This window comes from Prunus dulcis, chromosome 2 (assembly GCF_902201215.1).
Source record: "Prunus dulcis chromosome 2, ALMONDv2, whole genome shotgun sequence".
Lineage (NCBI taxonomy): Eukaryota > Viridiplantae > Streptophyta > Magnoliopsida > Rosales > Rosaceae > Prunus > Prunus dulcis.
In genome coordinates this window covers 430,328-444,392 of record NC_047651.1, presented here as the reverse complement: position 1 = coordinate 444,392, position 14,065 = coordinate 430,328, and the positions used below count along the sequence as shown (strand labels likewise).

General features: G+C 37.9%; 2 protein-coding genes across 4 annotated transcripts; both read left to right on the top strand.

The window, feature by feature from the left end:
- The first annotated feature begins 4,635 nt into the window (after positions 1-4,635).
- Positions 4,636-5,918, top strand: LOC117617274 (H/ACA ribonucleoprotein complex subunit GAR1-like). Its single transcript, XM_034346589.1, has 2 exons — positions 4,636-4,802; positions 5,648-5,918. The coding sequence occupies exons 1-2, from the start codon at positions 4,636-4,638 to the stop codon at positions 5,916-5,918; spliced, it is 438 nt and encodes a 145-aa protein (XP_034202480.1).
- Positions 5,919-8,834: 2,916 nt separating this feature from the next.
- On the top strand, positions 8,835-12,973 carry LOC117618754 (actin-regulating kinase 1). Of its 3 annotated transcripts, none has more exons than XM_034348475.1 (8): positions 8,835-9,082; positions 9,467-9,981; positions 10,337-10,502; positions 10,585-10,635; positions 10,730-10,912; positions 11,049-11,142; positions 11,453-12,228; positions 12,333-12,973. In XM_034348475.1, the coding sequence occupies exons 2-8, from the start codon at positions 9,518-9,520 to the stop codon at positions 12,693-12,695; spliced, it is 2,097 nt and encodes a 698-aa protein (XP_034204366.1). In that variant the 5' UTR covers positions 8,835-9,082; positions 9,467-9,517; the 3' UTR covers positions 12,696-12,973. The 3 variants fall into 3 exon arrangements, with proteins under 3 accessions (XP_034204366.1, XP_034204367.1, XP_034204365.1); XM_034348476.1 differs by having other exon boundaries at positions 8,864-9,082; positions 11,450-12,228; positions 12,336-12,973; XM_034348474.1 differs by having other exon boundaries at positions 8,868-9,082; positions 11,450-12,228.
- The last annotated feature ends 1,092 nt before the right edge of the window (positions 12,974-14,065 follow it).

Below are 14,065 nucleotides of genomic sequence, written 5' to 3'. Positions count from 1 at the left end.
TTTTAATCACACCATTAAACATTTTTTTTCTTCACTTGGTGTCATTCATCAACATAGTTGTGTGGGAACACCGCAACAAAATGGCGTTGTCGAGCGCAAACATTGTCATCTCTTAAACATTGCTCGTTCTCTTCGTTTCCAATCGAATTTACCTTTATTTTTTTGGGGAGATTGTGTTCTTACTGCTACATATTTAATTAATCGTTTGCCCACAAAAATTTTACAAGGAAAAACACCTTATGATGTTCTTTTTGGCAAGTCATCATCTTATGCACATTTACGTATTTTTGGTTGCCTTTGTTATGGGCATAATCTTTCCCCTCACTCAAAGTTTAATAAACGAGCCACACCAGGCATTTTTATTGGTTATCCACCTTCTCAAAAGGCTTACAAAATTTATGATCTTCACACTAAAAAGGTTTATACTTCACGTGATGTCACTTTTTATGAAACTGTATTTCCTTACAATTTATCCCACACAAATACCATGCCTAGCGTCTTACCTCTTTCTATACTAGAATTTGAGCCATCTGACCATGCTACTGCTTCCGCACCTACACCACCCCTTAACCCCATTACAGAGACCACACCTTCTCTGTCTCCATTTACCAGCCATTCCTCCCCAATATCACATACTTCTTCTCTCCCTCCTATTCCGTCCTCCTCTCCTCCATCTATACCAACACCGTCTAACTCTACTCCCCTTCCTTCTCGCCATCGAAAGCCACCAGGTTACCTTAGTGACTACCGCTGCTACCAATCTCAAGTTGATCTTCCTTCTTCAACTCCGGTTCAACATGGCACCAGGTACCCTTTATCCCATTATTTATCTTATGACAAATTCTCTATTAAACATCAAAGTTTTCTTGCTCCTATTACCACCATTGTTGAGCCTAACACTTTTGATGAAGCCACTAAATATCCTGAATGGCGTAAAGCTATGCAAAGTGAACTTGCTGCCTTGGAAGCTAATCATACATGGACCCTCATGGCCTTGCCTGCTCATAAAAAAGCCATTGGCTGCAAGTGGATCTAATGGCACTATTGAATGATGCAAAGCTCGCCTCGTCGCTAAGGGATATACGCAAATGGAAGGGATTGATTATCATGAAACTTTTTCTCCTGTTGCCAAGCTTACCACTGTTCGTGTTTTATTATCTTTGGCCGCTGCCAAGGGTTGGTGTCTTCAACAATTAGATGTCAATAATGCCTTTCTTCATGGTGATTTACATGAAGAGGTTTACATGCAGCTCCCTCAAGGTTATCACGGCAAAGGGGGAAATATGGTGTGCCATCTTAACAAATCACTTTATGGATTAAAGCAAGCTTCTCGGTGTTGGTTTGCAAAATTTTCCAAAGCATTACTTGATGCGGGATTTTCTCAATCTAAAGCAGATTACTCCCTTTTCTATCGTCACAAAGGTAAGTCATCAATTTTCTTACTTGTATATGTCGATGATATTATTATTACAGGTACCGATACTGCTACTATATCAATTATCAAGAATTTGTTGCACCAACGTTTTCATTTAAAAGACCTTGGTGATTTAAAATACTTCCTTGGTATAGAATAGGCTCGTTCTCCAAAGGGATTGTATTTGAGCCAACGGAAGTATGCACTTGACATTTTGAAAGACTTAGATCTTATTGGTGCACGTCCTACTTTCTTCCCCATGGAACAAAATCTCAAGTTAAACAATGAAGATGGAGAACTATTACATAATCCAGAAACCTATAGAAGATTGGTGGGTCACTTGATATATCTCACCATAGAATGATGCTTTGATTACTCAAATTTTAAAAAATAATATATGAATTGGGGGTTGGGTGGGGGGAGGAATCGAGGGGAACAAAAAATGGGATGGCTCTTGGGAAGAAATAAGCTCCAACCTAGCAGGTAATAATTGAAAAATGATGTTTCCAGCTTGCATTAAGATTTAAAACTTCTTCAAATCAAAGAGCAATGTAATTCCCCATTCATCCGAAGTAGTATTTTGTATAGAACAGATCGAAAGTTGAGCTTGGATCTATTCCCATCTAGTTACACGTAGTGGGACTGCAACAAAGTCTTCAAGATCGCCTTGCCTTCAAACCCTGCCTCTAACCCTTTATCTTCTATGTTCAGGCAAGAAATTTCATGGATCTTGCCCAATGTTAGGGAGGGGTGCTTGCGCTTGCCTTGCTTGAGCAGCTTTTTGCCTTTGGCTTCTTCTTTCTAGCTCTAGTTATCTAGTTGCTTGGCCTTTTGCATAGGGGGAAGAAGAAATGGGAGGGGGAAGAAATTTCCCCTGGGAAGAATGGGTAAAGAAGAAAGAGAGAGAGGAGATTTATTTTTTAAATTTTTAGTGTGAAAATACATTTTTGCCCATGCTAAGTAGGACTTGTCCATGCCAGGTCATAATTTTTAACGAAAAAGTTGATTGAGATGACGGAAAGGACGATTTCTGAAAATGGAGGCATAATCAAAGTACCACCATAACAATTTAGTAATATGTGAACTAATATTACAATTTTGCTCTTAGTTCAGGGACGAAAAGTAAAGTTTGGTCTTAGTCCAGGGACCATTGCTACAATTTTGCCTAAATTTATATATAGTTATATGTGAACTAATATTGCAGCAACTTCTTAAGAAATTGTGATTTTTCATGGAAGTTGGGGGCCACGGCCATAGCAGGCTTGCATGTGGCTTCACCCCATGGTGAAGAGGAAGTAAGTGAAAACATCAAATCTTTCTTCCTAATTTAAGCTAAAATCAGTCCCAAGAGAAGTGTTGCTAGCACCACATACTTCTCTTGTGTATCATCTTCATTCCAAAAAGAAGGCATGGTGTGGAGACTCTGGAGGTCACTACTTTGTGGCTTGGAGGAGAAGTAAAAATTGGATCATACCACCATCACTTGATGGAATACTTTATTTGGACTCAAGTTGCGCTCCAAGAGTGAGTTTCTATCTACTTTCCTCTCTTTAATTTCAAGTATGGTAGTTTGCAATGCACATCAACTCTTTGAACCTTAAGATCCTTTGAAAGGTTTTGTTTTAGGCTCTAGGATTTTGTTTAAAGTCTTATGTTGCCTATCAAATGAATTTTTGATAACCTAGAGATCTAAATAAACCTTATTTTTGAGAAAAACACAATATATCCTTCTCTTTGGATAGGAGATTTTCCTTGGATCCTATCGGAAAAATAAGAAATCCTTGATTTCTGGGCTATTATCCCTCATCCCGTTATGTTGTAGAGAGTTTTTCCCCTCCAGCATTTGTGTTGGATTTTTTCATGTCCTTGCTTTTGGCAAGGTTTTTGGGTTCTCCCTAGTTTGTTCTAGGGTTTGTTTCATTGGCTCTTGTGCCAATTCTTTCCCATTTCCTCTCTTTATTGGGTGATTGTCTCTTGGTTTTATCTTAATGTTCCTTAGATTTGACTTGGATCTCTATAGATATGCTTTTATCTATCAGAGATCCTACTAGATCTAAAGCACATATACTTCTATGCCAATGGATTTTTCTGTTTTGAGGATTGGGATTTTATGGAGAAAAGCCTTTTGCAAAATTGGAAGTTTTCAAAGGTTGGTGTTGTGGACCTGGTGGAGAAGGAAGAGTGCTTTGTTGCTTGGTTGAGCGTTGGGAGGATTTTGAGTGGTCATGCACGTTCTCTTCATGGTGCTATCTCCTTCCCAAATTGGTGGTGATTTGCCTAAGTTGCTAGGTTATGTTTGGTACTTATAATTTTTATTGTAATTACTCTGCATTTTATCTTTGTATGCGATTCTAGTGAGGTGGATGTATTGTGTGTTTTTGTTGGCTCACTTATTCTGGCCTTTGTGCTTGTTGTGTAATTTTAGTTTGGTTGGGACCTTCCGGGTCTAGGGCTTTTATTAAACGATAACAAACTAAGAAGCAGTACCACCAATCCAATATCCTCCGCCCAACCCGAAAATAGTCATAAACTCATACCGATTAAACCCATAGTTTTGTACCAACAAGTCTTCTTTATTAAGGATAAATGAATAATTTTTATTTGTTGGAATCACATAATTTTTTATTCCTTATGCGATAGTAAACATGGAGAAAGTGAGATATTAGAATAATTGCAACACATAAAAAGCAAGAATTAAGATAATTTCAATATTCATTTGTGATAAATAAATATGCACACAATAAACTAGAATCAACCAATTTTAAAAGAACTACAGTAATACCAAACTAGCCCTATAAGTGTTTTTTTATTTTTTATTTTGAACAAACTATATAAAACCCCCCAATCTATAGGGTCATTTATGAGTTCATATCCTATTTTGGGGACATTTACCAGTACATACTCAACATTACGAAAATCTTACAATTTGCCCATTCCGTTAGTCAAACTGTTAGTCAGTCTGTTAAATGCTGACGTGTCAAAAATAGGACCTTTTTTTATATGACGTGGACTTAAAATTTATAAAAAAAAATTATTTTAAAATCTCTCTCTCTCTCTCTCTCTCTCTCTCTCTCTCTCTCTCTCTCTCTCTCTCCGCTTCACATTTAGACACCGAGTTTTCGTCTCTTCATCTTTAGAGACGCAGAGGCCTTAAGATAGAAAAATCACCGAAATCTCAGAAGCGCACAGATACTCTAAAAATGGTGATGAATATCGGAATCATGGATGGGGCTTATTTCGTAGGCAGATCTGAGATCTTGGCCTGGATCAACTCCACTCTGCATCTCAATCTCAACAAAGTCGAAGAGGTTTTTTCCTCCGAACCCCTAACCATTACTTTTCGAATTACTGTTTTCTTATTCGATTTTTTCCCATCTGTGCTTCTCAGGTGTGTTTTGTGTGTTTGTATTTGAGGTTTTTAGCACGTTGAGGTAAGTGTGGGAACCTAATTAAATCAAACCCTAGGTCAAATAATTCCTACCATTTGGGGATTATTTGACTAAATTGGGAATTAATCAACCTAATTGGGAGTTACTCAATTTAATTGGGAATTATCCAATTAAATTGAACGTTACCTAATTAGGCTGAGATTTGATTTGGTTAATTACCACGATCCCCAATTAAATGAGGAGTTACCTAATTGAATCGGGATTTGATTTGATACCTACCACAATTAGGGATTTGATTTACCCTAATAAATCAAATCCCTAATTAATCAAATCAATCCCAAAAAAGGGAGGAATAATTCCCTTCCATCTACAGAATTATTCCTCTGAAACCCTAACCTCCGAGACTACTATAAAAGCATAGCCACACACAAGGGTTGAGGTACGTCAGAATTACTACTAAAATCTCTACATAAAATTCCTCTCAAACCCTAGCCACCTCTTTTCTCTCCCTTTTACATAAGGCTCAGGCCGCCCGATTTATATTATAAACATATCCCGTACCCTATTTTAGCTATCGTTTCTCTACGGATCGATTGAACTGACTTAGGCATCGGAGGGCCTTTGGCCAACACCCCCCGGGTGTGGTCCTCTTATTTGTTCTATTTTACAGGGAGAAAGAGGCGGCGAAGAAGAAAGGGGAATATTCCGAACCGAATATTCTCGTGGGGAAATTTCCTCCCACAGTAAGCAAGCTTGGTAATTGAGGTGGGTCAAGTGATGCAAATCAGAATTCTAATTGGAGCAGTAAAAGCAATTGGAATTCAACAAATTCTTTTGGTGGCAGTCAATCAATAGATGGTGGAAATGGAGACCAACCTGAAGATTTCAATAATAATCGAAGTGGTGGAAATTGGAGAGGTGGTTCAGATAGAGGAAATTCAGACAAAGGAGGTTTTAGAGGTGGACGGGGTTTTGGAGGTAGAGGTGGTGAGAGAGAGGGAGATAGAGGGGGCTTTGGATGTAGAGGGGGTGGTTTTGGTGGTAGAGGTGGAGACATAGGGAGCTTTGGTGGTAAGGGTAGATTAGACAGAGGAGGGTTTGGTGGTAGAGGATGATCAAATGGAGGAGGGTTTGGTGGTACAGGTGGATCAGACGGAGGAGCGTTTGGTGGCAGAGGCTATGGAGGAAAAGAGAGAGAGTTCTGGGTCTGGTTCACAGAGAGAGAGAGAGAGAGATTTTTTAAAATAATTTTTAGTCCACGTGGAAGTCCACGTCATAAAAAAAGGGGTCTCACTTTTGACACGTCAGCATTTAACAAACTAACTAACAGTTTGGCTAATGGAGGAGGCAAATTGTAAGAGGGGGTGTATTCAATTAGGATTCTAGAGTGTTTAAAAAGATTTTGTTTAAGTGTCAACTTTCATAGAACTTGATGGAACTTTAGAATTCATATAGAACTTGATAGACTTCTGTATAATTTTTTAATAAACTTTCATAAGATTTGTATGGCTTTTACTCTAGACTTTGAATGTGGATATGTTTACACATTGGCCTCTTATGTCGACAGTATATTTCATTTTATTCCCATCCTTGTCAAAGCCAGTGCTGCAGGCAAATGCAATTGACGCTATTTCTAATCCAAGTTTGGTCAAATAAAAAACAAACCTGCCCACAGAAAAGAGAATCCAAGCATTGGTTTTACACATCTATTCAAATCCAAGCATTGGTTGTCCAGGCTTTGTTGCTTATCGAAAATATATGCCATTGCTTGTCTGCTAAATTCAACATATTCAACAGAACCTTTTAACTATCTATCAAACCTAAAAAAAAAAAAAAAAAAAAACAAAAACAAAAGATGTGCTCAGAACCTTTTAACTATCTCATCAAAGCATTAAACTCCCCCCCTATCAATGTTGCCAATGTATATAGTAACATTGCTGTGCATAAAAAAGATGAAATGAAATTCTAAACGACATGAAATAAAAAACCAAATTCATAACATCTTTTCCTTTAACAACATGAAATAAAATTATGTTTAACAAAAAGCAAAATTCATAAGACATATAGTGACAAATGTATTACAAATTTAAAAGAAAAGTTTAAGAAAAATATTTAACGTTCATTCATTATCCTTGATTCTAGTGTCATTGCGCCCAGCATCTCTCCACATATTCAAAGCTATACCAACTCTCCATTCATTAGCATTCTATCATTGTTGTTCTTGTGTTTGGAAAATTAGTTCAGGATCCCCTTCATTAACCGGTAACGATGAAGATGAAGAAGATTCGTCCTCCAATTCAACAGGAAATTCGTCAGATCTACACTCTTTTTGAAGAAAATTGTGTAGTCCTATACAAGCTAACATTATATCTGTTTGTGTCACATATAGGAATGGAGGTGCAGACTTGAAAATTGTAAATCGTGACTTAAATATACCAAATATCCTCTGTGATGGAGAAGCTGTGAATATTTTTTGTATTCTCTTTTAAAGTACTTCAACCGACTTTGGTATTCTCTTTTAAAGTACTTCAACCGACTCTGGTATTGAGAATAGGTTTTGTGACACCTAAGTTTTCATTAATCTTGGGGAGTATTTTGGTTTCTACAGTTGCCTTGCTTAGCATTCCATTAGCATCACGCCATCCATGGCTTGCAGCATCAACCATGAGTTGCAACAACATTCTACTCTCTTCCACACTCCAAGCATTATAATCTTGTTTGCTCTTCCCTTTTCCATTTACTTGTTATGTATTTTCAGACTCCATTTGAGTGCAGCTATGAATTTTATCATGTCAATCACAAATATAGCATAAAAAATATACAAAAAATGTACATAAGCAACCATAGATCAGACATGCCACATCTTATGTTGAATGGAAAAAGGACGCAGTAGGAATTTACAGATTTGGCGTCTAAACTCCGATTGAGGTGTATGATACCTTTTTTAAAAGAGAACGATACCACGAGTCAAACACATTGCTTTGCTATGTAATATGGTGTATTTTGGGCTTTTGAGGTCGTTTAGGCTTTCAAAACAACATTTAAAAGTTGAAATTTTTGGATTTTCATTTTTTTAATGTTCATCTATATTCGTCTCAGTTTTTTTGTTCGTTTATAGAAAGGTTGTCAATTATTTCAATTTTCTATCTAGTTGTATATAGATATTTCAGAAGAAAAACAAGTAGTAACAAGCATAAACCCTAGTAAACAAGCATAAACCTAGTAACCCCAAACTATAACCTAATAACAAGAAAAACACGATGAAGAAAAATCATGGAAGAAGAAAACCCAACGAGGTATTGATCAAAGAAAAAATAGGGAGCACACCTTCATAGATGGAGGAAGGAAGTTGTTCGTCTTCTGTCTTCTCTTGCAGAGAGAAAAGTTAGGGCAAGAGAAAAACGTCTGATGAAAATACTTGGGGGGGAGGTTGGATTTATTATGGTCTTTGTTATTTATAGCTCTCCCCTTAAAACCAAAGAAAATTTATCGCTTAATGAAATCCTTCAAAATATATGCCTTTCAAATACACCTAGATTTGATTCAACTTTTTTATAATCCTAATTGAATACACCTATATTTGAGTGGACTTTTTAAAAGTTCATACAAGTCCGAATTAAATACACCCAGACTTGTAAAACCTCTTTTAAAGTTTGTATAAATCCAAATTGAATACACCTGGATTTTAAAAATCTTTTTAAACACTTTATAATCCTAATTGAATACACCCCTCTAGGTTTCCTGACGTTGAGTATGTACTGGTAAATGTCCCCAAAATCATATATGAACTCGTAAATGACCCTATAGATAGGGAGATTTTATGTAATTTGTCCTTTTTTTCTTAATCGAAGTTTTAAAACTTAGTAGAGAAGTCTCACGGTAACTAACCCCACCGAAAGCACAAGACCATCTTACACGTATGGAACATCACTACATCCAAACCGTCGACTCCCAAAACTGAAATTTACCAATGGTGTGATTTAGACTGAGTCCTACACCAAAAGCAGACAATCTAGCCCAGGCACAAGGGACTGCTATTTTGCATTACACCACCCCCACCACCTAGATTTCTCTCTCCAATCTCCACCCATTTTTTCCATTTACTTTGAGTATTATATTATAATCTTGATGTCTTTTTCTTTGAATTATATAAGAAATTGGACAAAAGGCTCTTTCAGAGAGATACAGAGTCTGGATCAGCACGTAAGCTCTTGATCTTAGATCTCTGAAGCTTCAAACCGCAGTTCCCAATCCACAATCTCATACCCCAAGCCTCGAGGTACAGTACAACCCTCTACATCTGCAGCTGCCTTTTCGTTTTCAGTTGCATTTGTATTGATTATTGTGTTTGCTTCAGCTTCATTCCTCAGATCTGATTCTCCGAATTTGATCATTTTCGTAGGCTTCAGATCCATTCATTTGCTTTTTTTACTTTGCTTTTCTGGGTCCTGCTTCTCCTTTGTTTGGTTTGCGGGATTGTGGATTTTCTGGGTTCAGTTTAATCAAGGTTATCGTTCTTTTGAATAAAATATGAAAGCAATTTTATCCTCATAGTGAAAGAGTGGTCGATTTGCAATTTAGATGAGATGCTGAGATAATTACATGATTATCTGTAATGGGATTTGTTTGATTGATATGTATGCTATTGGCTATTTCTTTGCAGTGTTTTGGTCTTCATTGTATTTGTTTGTACCCATAAATCAATCCATTGATCATGTGGAGGTTCAAGCCTTTCATGCACAAGGAGCCAACTGGGCTCGAAGGCCGCTCCATTGACATTGGAAATCTCAAGATTCATGTCAAGAACGCCATTGCGGAAGGTGGGTTCTCTTGCGTTTACTTAGCTCGGGACGTTGTGAATGTGTCCAAGCAGTACGCTTTGAAGCACATCATATGTAATGATGAGGAGATGCTGGAGCTGGTGATGAAGGAGATCTCGGTCATGAAGTTGCTTAGAGGACATCCCAACGTGGTCACACTCCATGCCCACACCGTCTTGGACATGGGCCGCACAAAGGAGGCACTCCTTGTCATGGAGTTTTGTGACAAGTCTTTGGTTAGTGTACTGGAGAGCAGAGGAGCTGGGTTCTTTGATGAGAAACAGGCTCTTGCGATCTTCAGAGATGTGTGTAATGCAGTTTTTGCAATGCACTCTCAGTCCCCTCCCATTGCTCATAGGTACTTCCATTGGGCACTTTGCATTTTATTGTTTATCATCTTTCTGCAGATTAAGTTTTGTTATTTGTATTTTTTTTGTTTGTTTTAAGAATTGTTTTCTCAATCAGAAGCATTAACAATTCGTTGTCTTTGATGCTCTTATTATCTTACAATGTTTTTCAATTGCAATCTATTTTAATCCCATGTAAGATGAAAATGAGACGAGATCTGAACAATCAAATCAAAATCTGAATTTGTACCAAAAGATTAGAAATCTGATAAATCCATTATCTTATTAATTTAAAAAAAAAAATATTCATGTGCTTCCCAGTCAACTATTAATAGTTGGTACTCAGTGTCCTGCTTGCATTTTCAGGGACTTGAAAGCTGAGAATCTTCTGTTGGGGTCTGATGGATTGTGGAAGTTGTGTGATTTTGGAAGCATCTCTACCAATCACAAGCGCTTTGAGAGGCCTGAAGAAATGGGTATTGAAGAGGATAATATCAGAAAGCACACTACACCTGCCTATAGAGCCCCTGAGGTTGAACAGAAAACTTTATTTTCAAACTTGAATGTATAATCTTCAATCTGTTAAAATATTTGATTTCCTCCTTTTGAATTAGATGTGGGACCTTTTTCGGAGAGAACTTATAAATGAGAAAGTAGACATATGGGTAAGTTGATTGGTTCCTCGAGATCAGTTGGAAATTCTGAAACAGTTGAATATTATAATTTACTGGGAGTTGAGACTATGATTTCTTCTTGCAGGCTCTTGGGTGCCTTCTCTTTCGCATTTGCTACTTCAAAAGTGCATTTGATGGAGAATCAAAGCTGCAGATCTTAAATGGAAACTATCGCATTCCAGAATTACCTAAATACAGCTCGTTTATCACAGATCTAATCAGAGACATGCTTCAGTCTTCACCAGATGACCGACCAGACATCACGCAGGCAAGCGCTTTGCTTGATTGGCCATTCATCTCCATGAATTTAGGTTAGTTTTAGATCATTTGTGTCCATGCAAACAGTAGGTGTGGAGATTCTAACACTCTTTACTGATGCTTTTCCAACCTTTCTGTGGTGGCAGGTGTGGTTTCGTGTTAATGAGCAGTTACCAGTTGGTTTGCAGAAGTCTTTACCGGATAGGCAACCTGAAATGAACTCTGCTGAAAAGCATGAAGGTGAGGATGGGAACATCAGAGCATTACTTGTTAACTAAAACTTCTTTGTTTGGGACTAATTTTTTATTTGTTCCTTATGTCAGAACTTTAATTCTAAGAAGTGCTTGACATGCTGGTTTCTTTTGTCTTTGACACTTAAACCTTTGTTTCTAGCTTTTTCTTCCTGTCCGATCTATCAGTTTTAAAAGTGATGTTGCTAGTTTATGGAAATTTGTTAAGAGTAGAAAAATCAATAATATTTAATTAAATAAAATTGATGTTCGAAGCTTTCAGTTTTGAAGTGAGTGAGTACTTTATTGCAAACCAGCAGGTATTTTAAGGTCAGCAAACAAGTCACCTGCAGGGCCCCGTAGAAGCCCACCACCACCACCAACTTCAGTTGGAGAATCAGCTAGAAATTCAACACAATTTTCAAATACGTCTAAGGCAGGGGGAAGTGGAGGACAGCTTGGTGCATTCTGGTCCACTCAACATGCAGATAACTCACTTGTTGAAGAAAATACTATACCTAAGTTTGATGATGAGCCCGCTGGCCATTACACTGCAAAACTTGATGGCATTCGTCTGGAAATTCATCCTATACCCAAGAACAGTGCCCCTGCAAAAGAGGAAAATGCACAAGTTCATGCTACACGAAGAAACTCGCATGGCAAATCGCACAAGCCTGAAGATGGACCTTCAAGGGACTTTGAAATAAGTTTCTTCCCAAAGGATACAGACCATGGAACTGAAAGGCCAAAGGCATCTAAATCTCAGAGTGCAACTGGTTTGCAAGATGAAGCATTTAACTCTTTTGTTGCTGAGTTTGATACTAAAAGACTCAGCATGGGAGCTAGTAATAACAAATCTGGAAAAGAAGAAGCATTGGAGGCTGAAGTAGAGAGATTGAAAGAGCAGCTGAAGCAAGCCAATTTGGAAAAGGGTGAAATAACTTCCAAATTTGAAAAGCTATCTGCCATCTGCCGATCTCAGAGGCAGGAGTTACAGGAGCTTAAGCAGACGCTTGCTGCTAGAACACCATCACCAAATAAAGATGCATCAAGAAATCAAACTTCACCTGGAATTCTGCCATCTGCAAATCTGCTGGTATTCTTATTAAGTAATTTGTGTGCAAATCTTACAACTGTTTGACTTTCAATTGTTCCCTCTTTATTATCTCTTTAATTGGTAGAATTAATTGTTTTCTGCAGCAGAGGGAGAAGATTGAAGGAAGTTTTTGGGATCAAGGAAAATCTGACAGGAGTATTCCGAGTCCAGAACCAAACCCATGGCAGCCATTTGTAGAGGAACCCAAATCGCAGCAGCCTTCTTCAACAGATAACACCATGAAATCTGTCAGGACAAGAAACGGTCACCAGAACAAGCAGAGCACTAAAGTAAATATTGGTTTTGACTCATGGGGTTTTGGAGCAGAGAGTTTTACTGCTGTGCCCACTGGCAGCACACAGATTTCAAGACCTATGGGTGAAGGAAATAATTCTCCGCACTTTGGCGAGGCAAAGGTTATGGAGAGCAAGCCAGCTTCTCAACCTGCTGGATGGGCTGGTTTCTAAGTAAGGCCATCTGTGGAAATTCTATAAGGAGGTATTTGATTATGGCGCTGATATTGTTGTCGACATTGGTGAGGAAAATGAGAATATAAATTGAGATGCTTGGCTTTCATTTGAATTTGATTTGTGCTTTTGAGTGCTCGTGTTTTATAGGTTCTGTTCTGCCACTTGTGTGGTGGAACATGTACACATGTTTCTCTGGACTAAGTGGCATACTGCAAATGTATACTTTTTTCTGCATATCTCAATTCTTGGCTAAGAAAATAATCCCTCTATTTTTATGGGTGATGGTGTTGGCATGTGAGGTAGGATTCTTCATCCTTGGCCTCTTTTTCTTGTGAGGTTACAAAAATGAGTGTAGGAAGCCTCTTCTGTTCCTTTCTTTGTGCTTGGTTTATGGTTTGTTTGTCTTGACTGAGTTGGCAGACTTCTTTCATAGAAACATACCTCTTTGACAAACAGCGGTAAAAAATTCAACTAGTGTAGAATTTTCTATGTTGGCAAGGAGACGCAAGTACGTGTGTTGAAAAGCCATGACACTCCGGCCTAAATGTCTAGTCATTTTAACTTCACTACCTGTAAACAAATGGAACCTAAGAGCATCTCCAGGAGAGTCCAAATTTTAGTTAAATTCTAGCTAAAATAGCTAGAAAGCTATTATAGCAAACCACTTAAAAGGTATTTTCTTCAGCAATGTTTTCTATTTTGGTTAATTTGAAATATTTTATTATTATTTTCTTTCTCTTTCCTCATCTTTCTCTTGCAAATCCAATATTTATTAAAAAAAGTAGAATCCAACCCCACCAACCTCTCAAATGTCTCTATCTCTCTCTCTCTTTTTCTCTCTCCTCCTAGCCAAATTCTCTCTCATTCTCTCTACATGTAGAGAGCCAAAAGTTGGTTCTCCAAAATAAAGAGCCAATTAGGGAGTCTGCTGGAGGAGGATTTTCTTTCTTTTTAACAAAAGTTAGCTAGGGATGAGAAGATAGAGAGTCTGTTAAAGATGCTCTAAGAGCACTTCCACCTTTGAGGGGGAGCCCTAGCAAGAGGGGGCCTAATAAGCAACCAAAGGCAGCTCTAGCACAAGAGTTCTAGCCCGGGCAAACAGTGGGCCTGTGCAACTTGGGCAAGTCCACGGGCAAGTTCAGCCTGAGTTGCTGCCTGGGCAATAAAAAAAAAAAACCAAAAGCTTTAGAATTTTTTTAAAATAAATACCTAGCCATATTCTTTACTTTCCACATAAAAAAACTCTATACAAATTCATCTTCTCATATCTTATATGAATAGTAATTTTCATTGCCCTAGCCCATAAGGGTGGAAACAAAATTGCAAGGGCTGCCACTATTCACATTAATAGTGATAGCCCTTGTCAC

Coding starts and splice junctions, on each gene's coding strand:
- LOC117618754 (XM_034348474.1), top strand. CDS start 9,518: ATGTGGAGGTTCAAGCCTTTCATGCACAAGGAGCCAACTGGGCTCGAA. Junction 9,982..10,336: donor TCCCCTCCCATTGCTCATAG/GTACTTCCATTG, acceptor TTGCATTTTCAG/GGACTTGAAAGCTGAGAATC. Junction 10,503..10,584: donor CTGCCTATAGAGCCCCTGAG/GTTGAACAGAAA, acceptor CTTTTGAATTAG/ATGTGGGACCTTTTTCGGAG.
- LOC117617274 (XM_034346589.1), top strand. CDS start 4,636: ATGGATGGGGCTTATTTCGTAGGCAGATCTGAGATCTTGGCCTGGATC. Junction 4,803..5,647: donor TTCCCATCTGTGCTTCTCAG/GTGTGTTTTGTG, acceptor TTTTGGTGGCAG/TCAATCAATAGATGGTGGAA.